This window comes from Sus scrofa, chromosome 12 (genome assembly GCF_054392235.1).
Source record: "Sus scrofa isolate SSC_HxYL_T2T_F1_AM1 chromosome 12, Sscrofa_HxYL_maternal_Yorkshire_Landrace_v2.0, whole genome shotgun sequence".
Lineage (NCBI taxonomy): Eukaryota > Metazoa > Chordata > Mammalia > Artiodactyla > Suidae > Sus > Sus scrofa.
Window position 1 is genome coordinate 39,761,831 of NC_139394.1, and position 20,128 is coordinate 39,781,958.

Consider the following 20,128-nt stretch of genomic DNA (forward strand, 5'->3'; position numbering starts at 1 on the left):
GCATGCGCGCAGGCCGCCGCACTGAGGCAGCGGGCCAGAGGCGGGCGCCTAGTTCCCGCGGTGCGGGGCGCACACGAGATTTGGCCGTTCGCTGCCGCAGGGTTGGGTGCCTGCGGCCGGAGCTAAAGCAGGCGGCGGTGAGGAAGGCGTTTGACCGCGCCCGCCCCCCCTTAGGGGAGGGGCTGCGCTCTACCGGACGCAAACTTTTGCGCGCCAAAAGCAGGAGCACCTGGAGGGTTTATGGAAAAGGCGGACTCTGGAGCCACACCCCTACGTATTCAGATTCGGTGAGCCTAAGGTGGGGCTCCACGAAATCAACTTACTCTCAGAGATTGGCTGTAGGTGGCCTGTGGCCCGCACTTTGGGAAACCGGGACTGCTGGTTCTTTCTCCCGGAGCAAGCCCAGATTCTCAGATTTTTAAGACTTCCGTCCCACCTACCGACGCAAAGCTCCATATTGTGAAGCCTAGTGCTAGTCATTGTTGGGGTGGGGGGACGGGACCACGGACTCTGTAGCTGTCAGACCCACACCACACCACACCCGCCCTGCATTGCTTTCGGCTTGAGGTGAGCTGTCGACACGAGACTACAGAAAGTGCCAGAGCATCTGCTTTATACTATTTTCTACCGTAAAAAGTGTTGAAAGATTGCAGAAGGATTGAAGGTTTACATGAAATTCTTAATTTTCCGTTCCGGTTTGTTGCAAACACCTGTTACCCTTAAACCCAACTAGAATGCACCTGAAGAGAATCAACAATAATCTAGGAAGAAGTTCTTAAAATACCAAGGCATTTGGACCTTCAAGTGGGCAATAACAATTTTCTTAGGAGTTCCCGTCGTGGCTCAGTGGTTAATGAACCCGACTAGGAACCATGAGGTTGCGGGTTCAATCCCTGGCCTTGCTCAGTGAGTTAAGGATCCGGCGTTGTAGTGAGTTGTGTAGGTTGCAGACGGGACTCGGATCCCACGTTGCTGTGGCTCTGGCATAAGCCGGCAGCTACAGCTCTGATTAGACCCCTAGCCTGGGAACCTCCATATGCTGCAGGAGTGGCCCTAGAAATGACAAAAAATAAAAAAAAATTAAAATGACCTCAATTATACATTTTAATAATGGCTAATGGGGAAGTTCCCTGGTGGTCTAGTGGATAGATAGCCAGGCTTTCACCGCTTGCACCTGGGGTTCAATCCCTGGCTTGGGAATTGAGATGCTATGTATAGCCGCTGCATGCAGTGGGCCAGAATTCCTTAATAATGGCTAATGTTATGATGAGTGAACTTCAATTTAAAAAATTGTCTAACTTGGGTTTCAAAGAGTAATGAGACATGGTCTTTATAACCCAGTAAAGCAGAAAAGGAGCAAGACAAATTACAATGTATGATAAATATTAAAATATGTTCCTGTTTACTACATATATTCGCCCAAGAGCCCCCAAATTTTTAACGATCACAATAGTTCATAATAGTGAAAAAAAATTGGAAAACCTGCACAATTAATTAGGGGTCATTGCTTACAAGGATAGTCGGATTCTGGCTAACTTGAACAAAAAAGAAGTTAGTTGGCAGGATGCTAAACCACCCTGTGTAGTGGGGAAACCTGTGGTCTGCCCCATCGGAATTCCTTAAGGAAAGACTGACCTTTTTTGCCCTCGCCCTATGCCCCCCACCAAAATCTCCCAACATGTCTATTACACAACTTAAATGCTTGTCAATGAGGAACCGTTAAATATTATAGTAAATTCATACACATAGCTATTCAAAACAGTGGCAGATGTATGCCATGAAGATATTGAAAATATACTTAAAATAGAAAAACTATAGCTAGAGTATAATGTATGGTATTAGCCTATTTTTTTTTTAAGGGCTGCACCCTCAGCATATGGAGGTTCCCAGGCTAGGGTCCAATTGGAGCTACAGCTGCTGGCCTGCACCACAGCCACAGCAACACCAGATTCTTAACCCTCTGAGCAAGGCCAAGGATCAAACCAGCAATCTCATGGTTCCTAGTTGGATTCGTTTCCACTGTGCCATGATGGGAACTCCCTATTTTTGTTTAAAAATGTTTTAAAATTTGGATTTCTCATTGTGGCTCAGTGGCAATGAACCCAACTAATATCCATGAGGACTCAGGTTCTATCCCTGGCCCTGCTCAGTGGGTTAAAGAATCCAGCGTTGGGGTAAGCTGTGGTATAGGTCACAGAAGCAGTTTGGATCTGGTGTTGCTATAGCTATGGTGTAGGCCAGCAGCTGTAGCTCTGATTTGATCCCTAGCCTGGGAACTTTTGTATGCTGTGGGTGCTGCCCTAAAAAGCAAAAAAAAAAAAAAAAGTTTTAAAATTTGTATATATGTGGAAACAGCTGAAGAAAATTGCAATTACTTGGAAGATATGCATACTTAGATTTTTAATTAAAAAACATTTTTTTTTTGTCTGAGCCCAGAGCATGCGTAAGTTCCCAGACCAGGGATCGAACCTGAGACACAACAGTGCCAATGCCAAGTCCTTAAATGCTAGGCCACCAAAGAAATCCTAATTTTTAATTTCTTAAAATTAAGGGTGTACTTTAAAACACAACATAATTAAAATTAACTTGTATCAGTCACAACTTAAGACATAAAAATACTATTAGTCACAAAGGAGAAAATGGTTATCCAGATGAGAAATTTAAAAAGGTCTAGGAGTTCCCTGGTGGCCTAGGGATTAAGGATCTGGTGTTACAGAGTTACAGCTGTGTCTCACTGTGCTAAGGACCAGCCATTGTCTGGGAGGATGTGGGTTTCAATCACTGGCCTCACTCAGTGAGTTAAGGATGCCACATTGCTATAGGTGAGGCATAGGTAAATCACAGTTGCAGCTCAGTTCTGATGTTTCTATGGCTGTGGTATAGGCCTCAGCTACAGCTCCAATTCAACTGCTAGCCCAGTTGAATTAATTAATATGCCACATGTTAAAAGAAAAAAAAAAGGACTGGTGTTGCCACTGTTGTGACACAGGTTTGATCCCTAGTCTGGGAACTTCTGCATGCCACTGGTGCAGCCAAAAAAAAAAAAAGATGCAAATTTTACTTCCAGCTAACAGAATAGTGGCTGTTAACAAAATAACAAAACCAGTAAGTATTCTGGACACGTTCAGTTGGAATATTCAGGTAGAGGTTTTTATTGGAAATATGGATCTAGGTCTATTGGAGTAAGTTATACTTGGGGATCATCCCCCAAAAGGCAATAAATCAAACTTTGGAGACAAATTAGTATATAAAAGAGTGCAAAGAAAACAATCCTAAGAGGAGTGAAAGGAAGAACCAACATTTAGAAGATAACTTGTGAAGGAAGTCGTAGAGAACAAACAGTACAATTTCAGTGTTTTCCCGATTGAAAGAAAAACCACTTTAACACCAGGGATGAGTTAGGACTTCTTAATTTTCTTTCTTTTTTTTTTTTTTAATGGCCACACCCACGTCATATGGAAGTTCCCAGGGTAGGGGTCGAATCAGAGCTACAATGCCAGATCCAGGCTGCATTTGTGACCTAGCCATGGCTCTCAGCAACACTGGATCCTTAACCCAGTGAGGCCAGGGATCAAACCTGCATCCTCAGAGTTCCTGTTGTGGCACAGCGGAAACGAATCCAACTAGGAACTGTGACATTGTGGGTTCGATCCCTGGCCTGCTCGGTGGGTTAGGGATCGCATGTTGCTGTGGCATGTGCAGGTGGCTGTGGCGTGTGCAGGCAGCTGTGGCTTCAATTGGACCCCTAGCCTGGGAACCCCCATATGCGGCGGGTGAGGACCTAAAAAACAAAAAAACCAGAAAAAAAAACCAACCTGCATCCTCATGGATACTAATGGGATTCTTAATCCACTGAGCCACAAAAGGAATTCCAGAACTTAATTTTAACTAAAGCTGTTCTCTCAACACTGTTTGTCAGCTATTTAAGATTGTTAATAACATAATAAAAATTATTAATTATAGAAAAGTATAATTCTAGAGTTCCCACTGTGGCGAAGCAGAAACGAACCTAACTAATATCCATGAGGATACCTGGCCTCACTCAGTGGATTGGAGATCCAGCAATGCCATGAGCCATGTAGTTCGCAGATGTGACTCAGATCCAGGGTTGCTGTGGCTGTGGCCATGGCCAGCAGCTGTAGCTGCGATTCGCCCCCTAGCCTAGGAACCTCCATATGCCATGGGTGTAGCCCTGAAAAGCAAAAAATAAAAAATAAAAGTATAATTCTATAACCTAACATTAGATAGACTTTTCATCATTTTTTCAATGCCCTGTTTTTAATTACACAAATGGAAATATCTATTGAAGGATTACCTAATATCAAACCCTAATACTCTACCATCTCATTGTGCTTCTAACCATCCTGACACTCACATGTTAAGTGATTTGCTCAGGGTCATACAGCTAGAATTTAAAGCCTGCATTTACATCGCAGGTATGAGTCCAAAGCCCAATCTTAACTACAAAACTGCAATATCTGCTTCCCTATTTAGCATAGCTTCAGCATTTATAGTAATAATTTACTGGTAACTTGACCTCTTAGTTTAAAGCTAAACCATAATTTACTTTCCTATTACTTGCTGTTAGTTTTTTTTTTTTTTTTTTAATAAATAGGGAAACATACACACACACACAGACACCTGGCAAGTAGTAGTTGCCAGTGGTCCTCTCATTTCAGTTCCTTTTTTATTTTTTCTTTTTCAGCTGCCCCCATAGCATATGAAAGTTACCAGGCCAGGGATCAAATCCAAGCAGGGGGTGTGACCTATGTCACACCTGCAGCAACACTGGATCCTTAACCCCCTGGCCCAGACTAGGGATCGAAGCGTCACCTCCACAGAGACAAGCCAAATCATTAACCTACTGTGCCACAGTGGGAATGCCCTCATTTCAGTTTCTTAGCTTTCACATAGAATAAACAAAGTAATACAGGCTAGAGAACAAAAGTAGTGTTGAAATACAATATAGATAGTCTAAAACAGCATTTGAAAGCAGAGCTTATGTTGCTCAACATTAGCAGGCAAATAGTTCCCCTTGTAGCTCAGTGGTAATGAACCCAACTAGTATCCATAAGGATGTAGGTTCAATCCCTGGCCTTGCTCAGTGGGTCAGGGATGGGTGTTGCTGTGAGCAGTGGTGTAGGTCTCGGGTGAGGCTCAGATCCCTTGCTGCTGTGGCTGTGGGGTAGGCTGGCAGCTACAACACTGATTTGACCCCTAGCCTGGGAACTTCCCTGTGCTGCGGTGTGGCCCTAAAAAGGCAAAAAAAGAAAAAAGCAAAAACATTAAACAAGGTGAAACTGTCACAGAAAAGCCAGCTTATTATGTAAGTTAGGTATGGCAGGAGACTGTTTATTAGCAATCTCATCAATAATGTGACCACCTCTGTAATCAGAATTTTTAATTATAAAATTCTATACATATATATGATACAAATATTTTTTCTATCCTTTAATTTCCAAAGCATGTTCAGTCTCATTTGACTGACTGACAGTACATGAATATACTTTTATAATAGGCTAGGACATCTATGTTATCCTGATTATACAAAAATAAATACAAAATGGTGTTGAGACTTCCTTTCCTGAAATAACAAGTGTGTGTGTGTGTGTGCATATATTTTTTAATCTTTTTATTTTCATCCCATCCTTTTGGCTGAACTTTGATAGTATCTGCCCTTCCTATATTCCTGTTTTTTGCAGAAGGCATCACTAACCAATCACCCAAGCCAAATCTTCTTTGCCATCCCCCCACCAGTAGTCATCAAATGCTAACAAGACATCTTCCTAGATCCCTCTGGAAGGGATCTCTTCACCATTAGAGTTTCCTTTTGCAAGTCCATTTCTTCATAAATCTGACATGTGCGCTTTTAATTGCTCTGCCGCAGTTTTCTCTTCTTCCGTCAGTGGTAATAGCTAGAAAACAAATGACAAAATCTTTATTTCAAAAAGCTTTAAAGATTGTTAAGTTCATGAACTTTTGCTTTGTTATACCAGTGTTTCCATAAGTTCATACTAAGTATGTCATCACAAATTTAGGAAGGCAAGGGAAAAAACATATTGACTATCTATATATATGATACAATTAAACTGAAGAAACAAGGCCAAGAAATCAAACAATTTAAGGACTGTAAATTAACAGAAGCAAAGACGTCACACTGGAACACCATATTCCAAAAGTTTTTTGAAAAAGAACTGTAAACAAAAATAGTCCGAAAATTTCTACACAAGTAAAGAATAAGGCTACATTTTGAATGATAGTTAAGATGCTTTTTTTCAGTCTGCAAGTAATAGAGACATTTGAAAATGGATAAATAAGAAATTTACTATCATTAAACAATAAATAGAGGCGTTCCCATTGTGGCTCAGTGGTAATGAACCCAACTAGTATACATGAGGATGCGGGTCTGATCCCTGGCCTCGCTCAATGGGTTAAGGATCTGGCGTTGCTGTGAGCTGTGGTGTAGGTCGCAGACACAGTTCGGATCTGGCGTGACTGTGGCTGTGGCCTAAGCTGGCAGCTGCAGCTCCAATTTGACCCCTAGCCTGGGAACTTTTATATCTCACGGATGTGACCCTAAAAAAAAAAAAAAAAAAAAACAGAAAATAAATAGAGAAGGGCAGACCTCAGGGCTGGTTTATGCAATAGTTCGACAATGTAATTACTCAGTTTTTTCCATCTAACAGCTCATATCTTTGATGGTGGCTTTATCCTCAAGCTGACAGGAAAGTAGCTCTAGCAGTGATAGTTATCACATCTATACACAATGTTTAGAAGAAACAAAGCTTCTTCCCAGGGGTCTCTCAGCAGTGAGGAAACTCTTCATAATTTCTGACTTCCAGCCATTCCTTCCTCATGTGTCATTTGGGTTACAAACCCATTCCTGAACAATATTAGTTTAAGGAAAATCCATTCCCCTTGCCAATCGGGCACACCCCTGAAGCTGAGGATAGGACCAACCTTACCTCAGACGTGAGGTTGTGAGTAATGGCACACATCTCAAGGAAGTCAGTTATCTGTTAGGCAGGGAGGGAGAACAGATAACCAGAAAACAGCCAGCAAACTGAATCCACAAAAGCAGGTAGGAGCAAAACCAAAGGAAAGCAGAGAAGACAAAAGGAAGTTTTAAGTGACTTTTGCCAACGAGCTAGCTGAAACAAAGGGTTAATGGGGAAATAATAGGAGGTAGGACATGAAGCATCACTCAAATAGTTACAAATCTGCCTAACTATATAGGTCATCTCTAGAGAGACTGTCAAATCTGGAACACCTCAGCTACAGAATCAGAATCTCTAGGGCAATGTCCAATTGAACTTTCTATGATGCTGGACATATTCTGTATAGGCATTGTCCAATCATCAGATACAGAAGTGAATTTTTAATTTTATTTAATTACTTTTATTTTATATAGCCATATGTGACTAAGGGACAGCCCAGCTAGTTTGACTAATCAAGCCAGCATTTGCACAAAATGTTCACAGGAATACAGTGAAAATCAATCACGTGCCTTTCTGCAACCTGAATAGTTACAGAACTTCCCTCTTCCATATCAAAAACAGGTATTATTCTGGCAAGACTGTTCTCCATGAATCCATGGTTCTCATTGTGACCACTGTTAAAGAGATTTCAGACCATCTGTTTAATAAAACTTCAAAGAGTTTTTCCAGTAATTAACTAGGCTAAAATGTATAGAAAAGTATCTTCTTTAACACAAATATTTCAGAGCATTGATGGAATACTGCACATTGCATCTTTAATACCTCTTAAGTTTTCTATTTATTGCTACATTTTTGTTTTGGGGGTTTGTGTTGCTGTTTTCTATTTGGAAAATGTTTAGTCATTTTTTTTCCTTTTGATAGTCACCTTTATAATTAAGTATATTTAAACCTCAATATCTTCTCTTTTTTTTTTTGCTTACGGCCACACCCATGACATATGTAAGTTTCAGGGTTAGGGGTCTAATTAGAGCTGCAGCTTCGGATCCAAGCCACATCTGTAAACTATGCTGCAGCCTGCAGCAATGCCAGATCCCTGACCCACTGAGTGAGGCAAAGGATCGAACACCCACCTCACAGAGACTAGTCAGGTTCTTAAGCCTCTAAATCACAATGGGAACTCCCTAAACCTCAATATCTCAATAGCAACTAAAAAGATAAAGAAAGTAATGTGTATTCCCTTCCTTCTACCTCCTTTCTGTTCTCATCGCCTTACTTTTTAATTTTATCAATTCAAGGACTTTTTTAATATTAGCAGTTCAAATATGTATTTCTACCCTTCCAGATGAAAAACAACTTACTTTGATAAAAATTAAAGCAAGGTAATAACTGAACAGTTTTATTTTCTGATGTTTATAAACAAAATACCATTTGCCCTAAGCAGACATCCCTTTCTTGTTCTTCATGTTTCCAAAATAATTTTAAAAGCCCCTTTAGTCATTTTGGGAAATTTCAGGTGTTCTCCTGTGTTGCAGGGGATTAAGGATCCAGTGTTGTCATTTGAGGAGCTTGGGTGGGTGCTGTGGTGAGGTTTCAGTCATTGGACCAGAAACTTCCATATGCTGCATGTGCAGCCAAAAAAAGAAGAAAGAAAGAAAATTTCAGAATCCTCAACTCAATATTGACCTTGGCTTTTCTTAACTACCCTCACAGTTCTTTCCCTATAACTAAAATACATCTTCTTAGGAGTTCCTGTCATGGCTCAGTGGAAACCAATCTGACTAGCATCCATGAGGTTGTGAGTTCAATCCCTGGCCTCGATCAATGGGTTAAGGATCCCGCATTGCTGTAGGCTGGTAGCTACAGCTCCGATTAGACCCCTAGCCTGGGAACCTCCATATGCTGTGGATGAAGCCCTAAAAAGACAAAATAAAACAAAATAAAATACTTCTTTTTATACTTGAAATTTCTTTACACAATCTTTAAACTCTGCTCTCATAAAACTGTTTTTCTGTGATGGCATTTTGTTTTCTTTCACATTTCAATCATAAAAATTTTCTCTGAACTTTCTACTACTATCTCACTTTTAGAAGAATAGGTACAAGACCCTCTATATCCAACATTTCCCAACTTGACCATCATTGACCCTAAAATATGATCACCTTTTTCAAGATTTATAACCTATCTTTCAGTCATTTCTCCTTGTTTGTCATGTCTCCTTGACCCAAAGTGAGAAAGTGCCTAAGGCAAAAGCTAAGGCTTTTAACCTTTGATATAATTATTGCTCATTTCAGATACTTCTTTTAACAAATTGAAGAACTTTATAGATATTCAAATGCTTTAACTTCCCCATCACCATCATAACTATTTTTCTGTACCACTTTTTTTTTTATGGCCACACCTGCGGCACATGGAAGTTCCTGGGCTAGGGGTTTAACTGGAGCTGCAGCTGCCAGCCTACCGCATGGCCACAGCAACACCAGATCTGAGCCACGTCTATTATCTATACTGCAGCTCCTGGCAACATGGAATCCTTTAACACACTGAGCAAAGCCAGGGTTGGAACCTGCGTCCTCATGGATACTAGTCTGGTTCCCCTGCTGAGCCATGACGAGAACTTCTTTCTGTACCAGTTTTCAATTTTTTTTTTTTTTGGGGGGGGGCCCCACACCCATGGCATATGTAGATTCCCAGGATATAGGTCGAATTGGAGCTACAGCTGCTGGCCTACGCCACAGCAACACCAGCTCTGAGCCACGTCTGTGACCTATACCACAGCTCACGGCTACGCCGGATCCTTAACCCACTGATTGAGGCCAGGGATCAAACCTGCAACCTCATGGTTCCTAGTCAGATTCGTTTCCCCTGTGCCATGACAGGAACTCCTGTACCAGTTTTTAATCTGAGAAATATGACATCTATTTATTGTATCCAATGAAGACAATTTTTAGCTAATGTTCAAAAAATCGTTTTTCTCGGAGTTCCCAGTGTGGCGCAGCGGAAACGAATCCAACTAGGAACCATGAGGTTGTGGGTTTGATCCCTGGCCTTGTTCAGTGAGTTAAGGATTTGGTGTTGCCGAGAGCTGTGGTGTAGGTCGCAGACGTGGCTCGGATCCCACGTTGCTGTGGCTCTGGCGTTCGCTGTCAGCTGTAGCTCCTATTGGACCCCTAGCCTGGGAACCTCCATGTGCCGCAGGTGTGTTCCTAAAAAGACAAAAAAAAAAAAGTCATACTAAGTGATGAAAGTCAGAGGAGGACAAATAGCATATGATATCACTGATATGTGGAATCTAAAATATGGCAGAAATGAACCTAATTACAAAGCAGATACAGAGTCACAAACACAGAGAACAGATTTGTGGTTTCCAAGGAGGAGGGAGTGGGACAGACTGGGAGTTTGGGGTTAATAGATACAAACTATTATATTTAGAATGGATAGACAATAAGTTTCTATTGTATAGCACAGGGAATAACATCCAATCCTGGAATACACCTTGATGGAAAGTAATATTAAAAAAAGTGTATATATGTATAACTGAGTCACTTTGCTATACAGCAGAAATTGGTACAACATTGTAAATCAATTACAATTTTAAAAAAGTTTTGTTTCTTTGGAACAAGTTTATGTGCTTCCTTTTTGGTTGTTGTTGTTGTTGCTATTTCTTGGGCTGCTCCCGCGGCATATGGAGGTTCCCAGGCTAGGGGTTGAATTGGAACTGTAGCTGCCGGCCTACGCCAGAGCCACAGCAACGCAGGATCCGAGCTGTGCTGCGACCTACACCACAGCTCACGGCAACGCCGGATCATTAACCCACTGAGCAAGGGCAGGGACCGAACCCACAACCTCATGGTTCCTAGTCGGATTCGTTAACCACTGCGCCACGACGGGAACTCCCCTTATGTGCTTCTATAGTCAGGCTCTGATCACATACAATAGAAGCACATGTGACGATTTTATTTATAAAATGTTTATCACATACATAACTTTTTTTCCATTTTATTTATTAGCACGTGACACCACCGATACTGTTTAAATTCCTACTCCCTACACCGTCTGTGCCCTTTTTAATTGCTCTCACCTCCTCCACTATTCCTTTTCCCGTGGCATATGAGATACATTTAAGATGTCATTATATGATTGTAACTAGGCTTTATACTCTTTTCCTCCATTGGTAAAATAAAGCATTCATAATCAAATTAACCTTAACCTTTGAGATTTACTCTTTTTACAAACCCATAATTCAAGTATCTTAAGGCATAATTTAGTTCAGACTTTGCACATAAATACCATGTATGCTGCCCACAGCAGCATCTCATAGCAGTTATCTTTTCTGCCAAACCCACACACAGCTCTTTAATACAACATTCTAAGCAGCTTTTAATAGTTAACTGATTGGAGTTAGCACCATACCTATTAGACATCCGTCCAGATAAGTTAAGTTCTACTTTATCATTCAATCTACATTAGGCTATCTTTTCTTACAAAAGTCCCCGACTTTAGCTTAACAGTAAATAAAACACTTCAATTATTACAAGGAGATCCTGCTGAATAGCATTGAGAACTTAGTCTAGATACTCATGTTGCAACAGAAGAAAGGCTGGGGGAAAAATGTAATTGTAATGTATACATGTAAGGATAACCTGACCCCCTTGCTGTACAGTGGGAAAATAAAAAAACAAAAAAAAAAAAAAAACAAAAAAAAAAAAGAAAGAAAGAAAAAACAAACAAACAAAAAAACACTTCAATTAGCTGTTCAAGATCTCAGTGCCTAGGTCAGAAGGTCAGATTCTTTTTTCTACACCAACACATCTAACGAGTTTTATACATCAGTGATAGAGGATCCCACTTATAAGGATTCTTGCATGAAGTAAGAAGGGAATGCAGAATGGAGGAAGAGAGTAAAGGTAGGACTTACCTAAGCTCATCAACCCAACTTAATGAAAGGAAAACGTAAAAAAAAAAAAAAAAGTTCCTTTTGTGGCTCATCGGGTTAAGAACCCGACTAGTATCCATGAGGATGTGGGTTCAATCCCTGGCCCTGCTCAGTGGTTTTAAGGATCCATCGATGCCATGAACTATGGCATAGGTCCCAGACAAAGCTTGGATCTGGCACTGCTGTGGCATAGGCCAGCAGATGCAGCTCCAATTTGACTGCTAGCCTGGGAACTTCCATTTGCTGCAGGTGCAGCCCTAAGAAGATGAAAAATAAAATAAAATAAAAAGGAAATAAGAGCTATTATACTTCAGGAAATCAAGAAAATATCACTCCTACCAACTGACCACTGAATTTCAAAATGAGAGTTACTGGCAATTTATCTTTCAAAGTGAAATTCATAATTAAAATTCTACAAATCTAATTGGTCAAGTGAAACATTACCTCCAGGTCCGTTTGCTTTTGTAGTTCTCGTATCAAGGTCATAGTCTTATTGAAAGTAGCACAAATGCGGCTCTTGGTCTCTTTCTGCTCAGCAGCAATTGGTTTAAAGCGTGTATGCAAACCGTGATATCGAGACTTTATTGCTGACAATTCTTTTAAGAGTGTAACTGGATTTTTCTATATCAGAAAAAAAAAATAGATATTAAATTGTGGAAAGGAAAAATGAAGCTTCTTTTAAGACTTAAAATGTATACAACACATTCTGTGATCCATTTAATAGAACACTGTGAGTATAATTTATTTAATTATGCAACTATGTGACAGAGGATGGGAGGAGAAGAGAAAAGACCTAGATCCTATCATCAAGGAATTTAAAGGCAAGGAACAGAAATAACTCCTCCTCAACACACGAACACACACACACACACACACACACACACACGCATACACACACAATAGCAATATTAAATAGCAAATAAGGTCACATTAGATACATAATATTACATGCCATATTCACAATAATTAATTATGTAGCATTTCTAAAATACAATTCTAAATGTTATTCAGAAGGTGATTAAAGGAACTACTTTGATTTCTTCTTAAAGAGGAAGACAACTTTAATCCCAGCACTTCCACCAAGAAAAAAAAAAGAAAAACAACACAACTTGAAATCATTTATCATGAAATTCTTAAATATAGGAGTTCCCATTGTGGCTCAGCAATAATGAACACAACTAGTATCCATGAGGACATGGGTTCAGTCCGGTGGGTTAAGGATCTGGTGTTGCCATGAGCTGCAGTATAGTCCAAAGATGGGGCTCAGATGCTGAAGATGCTGGAGGCTGTGATGTAGGCTGGCAGCTGTAGTTCCAATTCGACCTCTAGCCTGGGAACTTCCATACACCTGCAGCACTAAAAAAAAAGTCAAACTTGGAGTTCCCTTCATGGCTCAGTGGTTAACGAACCCAGCTAGCATCCACGAGGAGGTGGGTTCAATCCCTGGCCTCACTCATTGGGTTAAGGATCTGGAGTTGCCGTGAGCTGTGGTATAGATCACAGATGTGGCTGGGATTCCGAGTTGCTGTGGCTCTGGCTATAGCTCTGATTGGACTCCTAGCCTGCGAACCTCCCTATGCCACAGGTGCGACCCTAAAAAAAAAAAAAAAAAAAGGCATACTTGCCCTACGGTATATAATTTTGATACCCCTCTTCTTGCCTCTCCTTATTTCCTTCCTATTCTATTATTTCTAAAATGAGTTTTGTTTTGTTTTTCTTTTTATGGCGACACCTGCAGCATATGGAAGTTCCCAGGTCGAATGAGAACTGCAGCTCACACCACAGCCATTGCAACACCTGATCCCAGTCACATCTGTGACCTGCACCCAACTTGCAGCAACACCGGATCCTTAACCTACTAACTGAGGCCAGGGATCAAACCTGCATCCTCATGAACATTATGTCGAATTCTTAGCCTGCTAAACCACAACAGGAACTCCCCTAAAATGAACTGTTGATTTCCATAAAACTATACTATCTTAGTTATTTTTCCACTCTTCAAATATCTTCTTCAAGGAACCTAACTCATGGCTATAGGCAGAGGCTGGGTCCATGGCCCCCTACTCTCCCTCTTCCTTCGAGATTTTTTTCCTAAAAAAATTTTTTTTTTTTAATTTGTCTTTTTTTGTCTTTTCTAAGGCCACTCCCGTGGCATATGGAGGTTCCCAGGCTGGGGGTTGAATCAAAGCTGTAGCCACCAGCCTAGGCTAGAGCCACAGCAACGCGGGATCTGAGCCACGTCTTCGACCTACACCACAGCTCAGTGGCAACGCCAGATCCTTAACCCACTGAGCAACGTCAGGGATCGAACCAGCAACCTCATGGTGCCTAGTTGGATTTGTTAACCACTGAGCGACGACGGGAACTCCTTTTTCCTAAATTTTTTATAATGAATTCGAACAGAAAATCTAACTTAAAGACTTAAAATAATTCTGCAGAGAGTGATCAAGACCTATGGCATGAACATTAGAAGTAGGAAAAGAACAGAAGAGAGACATCATGAAAAAAGTTAAGAAAACTTAGTGGTATGTTTGATTGGCGCAAAGAAATATAATAGATGACATCAAATGTATAGTCTGGTAAATAGAGGAAGAGTACATTTTAAGGTGCATTTTGGGATATCTACTCAGTAAACACAACAATGACACCTAACCCTTCATTTTTCATAATGTTTCCAGATGTTCTCAGAGATTGTAAGTAGAAAAATTGGAAAATACAGTCCTAAAAAGTTCCCAAAATGTAAAGGGAGTAGTTCCCTTGTAGCTCAGTGGGTTAAGGATCCAGTGTTCTCACTACTGTAGCTTTAGTTACAGCTGTGACACAGGTTTGATTCCTGGCCTGGGAATTTCTGCATGTCCCAGGCCCAGACAAAAAGAAACAAGAAAAAAAAGTAGGGGGAAAATAGACAAAACTGATAATAGGAAAGACAAGGTAAGAAAAATAGAGGATAGATCCAGGAGGTCCAACATCACACTAATGGGAAATGACACACAAGAGGATTTCTTTGTGGAGTTCCCATAGTAACACAACAGAAATGAATTCAATAGTATCCATGAGGATACAGGTTTGATACCTGGCATTGCTAAGTGGGTTAAGGATCTAGCGTTGCCATGAGCTATGGTGTAGTTTGCTGACACAGCTTGGATCGCACATTACCATGAGGACTTTGGTTCGATCCCTGGCCTTGCTCAGTGGGTTGGGGATCCAGTGTTGTCGTGAGCTGTGATGTAGGTCGAAGATGTGCCTTGGATCCCATGTTGCTATGGCTGTGGTGCAGGCTGGCAGCTGTAGCGCCAATTCAACCCCTAGCCTGGTAACTTCCATATGCCATACCTGCAGCCATAAAAAAGCAAAAAAAAAAAAAAAAAGGATGTGGAAGAACACGAAATTTAGGGATCATGTGACATGTATGGTAATGTTGATAAGAGTTTTATGGTGCTGTTAGAAAAGTCTAAGGAACAGAGTTCCTTTTGTGGCTCAGTGGAAATGAACTTAACTAGTATCCACAATGATGTGGGTTCAATTCCTGGCCCAGTTCAGTGGGTTAAGGATCCGGCACTGCCATGAGCTGTGATCTAGGTCACAGATGAAGGTCAGATCTTATGTTCCTGTGGCTGTGGTGTAGGCCGGCAGCTGTAGCTCTCATTCGACCCCTAGAGTGGGAACTTCCAAAGACTGCACCTGCAGCCCTTAAAAAAAAAAAAAAAAAAAAAGAATCAAAGGGAAAAAGAAAAATCTAAAGCTGACTAGTAATAAACACATAGAAAAACTAAGCAAATTGAAGGGAAAAAAAGAAAATAATACTTAGCTCCAAAAAAAAATTACGTAAGAAAGGAAAAGCAAACATAGTTTATTATATAACTTAGATTAAAGCAATATTTGCATAGTATAATATAATTATAATCCAGAGTCTTAATGTGTTCTGGTAAAATTCATTTTTTGAAACCTAAACTCTCAAGGTGATAGGATTAGGAAGTGAGACCTTTGAGATGTGATGATGAAGGCAAAGCCATTAGGAATGGGATTAGTGCTTAGAAAGAGGCCCCAGAGATCTTCTCCTTCTGCCATGTGAGGATACAACCAAAAGTCTGCACCCCAGAGAGGGCCCCAAGCTGACAACACTGGCACCTTGATCTAGGATTTCCAGGAGCCAGAACTAAAAACAGCTCATATAACTCAATAACAACAACAACAAATAAAAAAAGGGCAGGAGACTTAGACATTTTTCCAAAGAGGACAAATAGATGGCTAACATTCAAAGATGCACCGCATCACTAATTATTAAAGAAATGCAAATCAAAACTGCAATGAGAGAGTTCCCGTCGTGGCGCAGTGGTTAACGAATCCGACTAGGAACCATGAGGTTGCGGGTTCAGTCCCTGCCCTTGCTCAGTGGGTTAACGATCCGGCGTTGCCGTGAGCTGTGGTGTAGGCTGCAGACGCGGCTCGGATCCCTCGTTGCTGTGGCTCTGGCGTAGGCCGGTGGCTACAGCTCCGATTCAACCCCTGGCCTGGGAACCTCCATATGCCGCAGGAGCGGCCCAAGAAATAGCAACAATAACAACAACAACAACAAAGACAAAAGACAAAAAAAAAAACAAAACAAAAAAAACTGCAATGAGGCATCGCCTCACCCAGGTCAAAATGGCCGTAATCAAAAAGTCTACAAATAAACACTGGAGAGGGTGTGGAGAAAAGGAAACCCTCCTACACTGTTGGCGGGAATGTAATCTGGTGCGGGCCACTATGGTAAACAGTATAGAGGATCTTTAAAAAACTAGAGATAGGGAGTTCCCGACATGGCTCAGTGGTTAGCGAACCCGACTAGTATCCATAAGGAGGCAGGTTTAATCCCTGGCCTGGATCAGTGGGTTAAGGATCGGGCTTTGCCTTGAGCTGTGGTATAGGTCACAGACAAGGCTCAGATCTGACATTGCTATGGCTGTGGTGTAGGCCAGCAGCTACAGCTCCGATTCGACCCCTAGCTTGGGAACCTCCATATGCAATGTGTGTGGTCCTAAAAAAGACAAAAAAAAAAAAAAAAAAAAAAAAAACTGAAATAGAAATGCCATATAATTTAGCAATCCCATTCCTGGGCATATATCTGGAGAAAAGATACATGCACCCTAATGTTCATAGCAGTACTACTCACAATAGCCAAGACATCACAGTAACGTAAATGTCCATCAATAGAGGAATGGATAAGGAAGTTTTGGTATGTACATACAAATGGATTACTCAGCTATAAAAAGAATGAAAGAATGCCACGTGCAGCAACATGGACGGATCTAGAGACTATCATACTAAGTCAGAGTAAAAGAAATGTCATATATCGCTAATATATGGAATTTAAAAAAAAAAAAAAGAACTCATAAAACAGGAATAGACCCATAGACATAGAAAACAAATTTATGGGGAGTTTCCATCATGGCACAGTGGAAACAAATCCAACTACTATCCACGAGGATGCAGGTTCGATCCCTGGCCTTACTCAGTGGGTTAAAGATCTGCTGTTGCCATAAGCTGTGGTGTAGGTCTAGACACAGCTAGGATCCAGCGTTGCTATGTCTGTGGCATAGGTCAGCAGTTGTAACTCTGATTCAACCCCTAGCCTTGGAACTGCCATATGCCACAGGTGCAGCCCTAAAGAGCAAAAACAAACAAACATACAAACATAAACTAATGGTTACCAAAGGGGAACGGGAGGAAAAGGGATAAATTAGAAATTTTTGATTAATATTCACACTCCTTTATATAAAATTGATAATTAACAAGGACCTGCTGTATAGCACAAGAAAGTATATTAATATTTTGCAATAACCTATAAGGGGAGTTCCCGTCGTGGCTCAGTGGTTAACGAATCCGACTAGGAACTATGAGGTTATGGGTTCGATCCCTGACCTTGCTCAGTGGGTTAAGGATCCAGCGTTGCCATGAGCTGTGGTGTAGATTGCAGACGTGGCTCGGATCTCGCGTTGCTGTGGCTGTGGTGTAGGCAGGTGGCTACAGCTCCGATTAGACCCCTAGCCTGGGAACCTCCATATGCTGTGGGAGCGGCCCTAGAAAAGGCAAAAAGACAGAAAAAAAGAAGGAAAAAGAATTTATAACTAAATCACCATACTGTATACCAGAAACTAACATGACACTGTAAATCAACTATACTTCAATTTTAAAAATTAAATTACACTAAATTAAAACAAAAAAATTAAAAAAAAATGTAGGAGAGAAAAACAACTAGAAATAGAACAAAGATGAGAGATGTAAGGTGGAAGAATGGGGGATGCCCCACATGAAATGTCTTCCACAAGGTAATCAAAAGATATTGACTCAGAAGAGAGCTTTGGTCAGTCATTAGGTGATATAATTGGAAGAGAATTGGTTGGTTGGTCTTCAGTCAGAGAGAAAAAAGGGAAAGACAAAGACAAAGTCAATTAAGGAGCTAAAACAGTTAAAACTACAATCTCACAGAATCCTGACATTCCACAAAATAAACAGTAAAAACTGAACATTCACAATGCTTTCCCAGTTTTATATTAAAAAAGCTATTTTAATTTACACTTCCATCCAATCTCACCCCCTAGTTTTCTTTGTTGTTTTTTTTTTTTAGGGCCAATCCTTTGGCATATGGAAGCTCTCAGGCCAGGGGTCCAATTGGAGCTGCAGCTGGCAGCCACAGCCACAGCAATGTCAGATCCAAGCCACATCTGCAAGCCACAACTCAGCTCATGGTAATGTCAACCACCCCCCCTTTTATTTTTGCTTTTCAGGGCTGCACCCTTGGCTTATGGAGATTTCCAGGCTAGAGGTCAAATCAGAGCTACAGCTGCCCAAGCATGTCACAGCCACAGCCAAGCAGGATGAGAGCGGTGTCTGTGGCTTACACCACTGCTCATGGCAACACTGGATCCTTAACCCACTGAGCGGGGCCAGGGATTGAAGCCACAGCCTCATGGATACTAGCCAGGTTCCTTACCGCTGAGTCACCTCCCCCAAATTTTAATTGTATATTTTTTGGGAAACAGTACAATATTTCTTGTCTGCAAGGATAAACATTAATGATTTAAGTGGTAAGTTAATGTTATGAGACAATGCCTAAAAATTGCTTGCTTTTCTCTCTATAAGCATGGATACATGTAGTTGTAATTTTACGACATATAAACAGACGATCTTCCTAATCAACCTAAACTTTGAATAATGAAGTACCGAATTTTATGCAAAAATCACAGTTCAAAAATCAAATTTAGGAGTCCTCTTCTGGTGCAGTGAGTGTTGTCACTGAAGCAGCTTGGGTTGCTGCTATGGTGCAGGTTCGATCCCTGGCCCAGGAACTTAAGCATGCCACAGGTGCAGCCAAAACAAACAAATTTAAGAGTATGCCATTATCTTCCGCTGAGAATATCATGACTGCTAGGATTCCTCCCCTTTTATTTATAGGTATCTATATTCTCTCTCAGAATTTCAGAGGCTTCCACTGTGGTTTATATCTCTGGACTCAAGAATTCTTTTTTTTTTTTAATTAACATTAAATTTATTTATGTTTTTTTAATTACTCAATGAATTTTTTTACATTTATAGTTGAACAATGATCATCACAACCTGATCTCAATAATTCTTTTTTTTTGTCTTTTTTCTTTTTAGGGCCGCATCCCAGGCATAAGGAGGTTCCCAGGCTAGGGGGTCTAATCAGAGCTGTTGCTGTCAGCCTACGCCACAGCCATGCCAGATCCAAGCCATGTCTGTGACCTACACAACAGCTCATGATAACGCTGGATCCTTAACCTACTGAGCAAGGCCAGGGATCGAACCCGCAACCTCATGGTTCCTAATCAGATTCATTTCTGCTGTGCCAAGACGGGAACTCCTCAATAAATCTTAATTATCCCTTTTTTTTTTAATTAAAAAAAAAGAGGAAACACAAATTTCCTTGACTGTGGGTATAATCTCTCCAGTAGCCTGCAACAAAGCTTCCAAAGCAAAAAGATTCTATAAATTTAATATTTAATAATGTAATCATTGGAGTTCCCTTTGTGGCACAGTGGAAACAAATCCGACTAGAAACCATGAGGTTGCAGATTCAATTCCTGGCCTCACTGAGTGGGTTAAGGATCTGGCGTTACTGTGAGCTGTGGTATAGGTCACAAACACGGCTCAGATCTGGCATTGCTGTGGCCGTGGTGTAGGCCAGCAGCTACAGCTCCGATTAGACCCCTAGCCTGGGAACCTCCATTTGCGGCGAGTGCAGCTCCCCCCACCATAA

General features: G+C 41.0%; 1 protein-coding gene across 2 annotated transcripts in view; it reads right to left on the reverse strand.

Annotated features, from left to right (window-relative positions):
• Positions 1–3,128: 3,128 nt before the first annotated feature.
• The window catches only part of SKA2 (spindle and kinetochore associated complex subunit 2), a 36,500-nt gene continuing 19,500 nt past the window's right edge, over positions 3,129–20,128 (reverse strand). The window contains exons 3-5 of one of the 2 annotated variants that reach the window (XR_014821265.1): positions 12,316–12,492; positions 3,682–5,915; positions 3,129–3,577 (exon numbers count right to left, since the gene is read on the reverse strand). Coding sequence is in view for 1 of the 2 variants with exons in the window: in XM_003131674.6 (XP_003131722.2) it covers positions 5,847–5,915; positions 12,316–12,492 (246 nt within the window). In the remaining variant the exon portion in view is untranslated. Of the gene's footprint in view, positions 5,916–12,315; positions 12,493–20,128 lie in introns of both variants that reach the window. The other variant, XM_003131674.6, reaches the window with a different exon arrangement.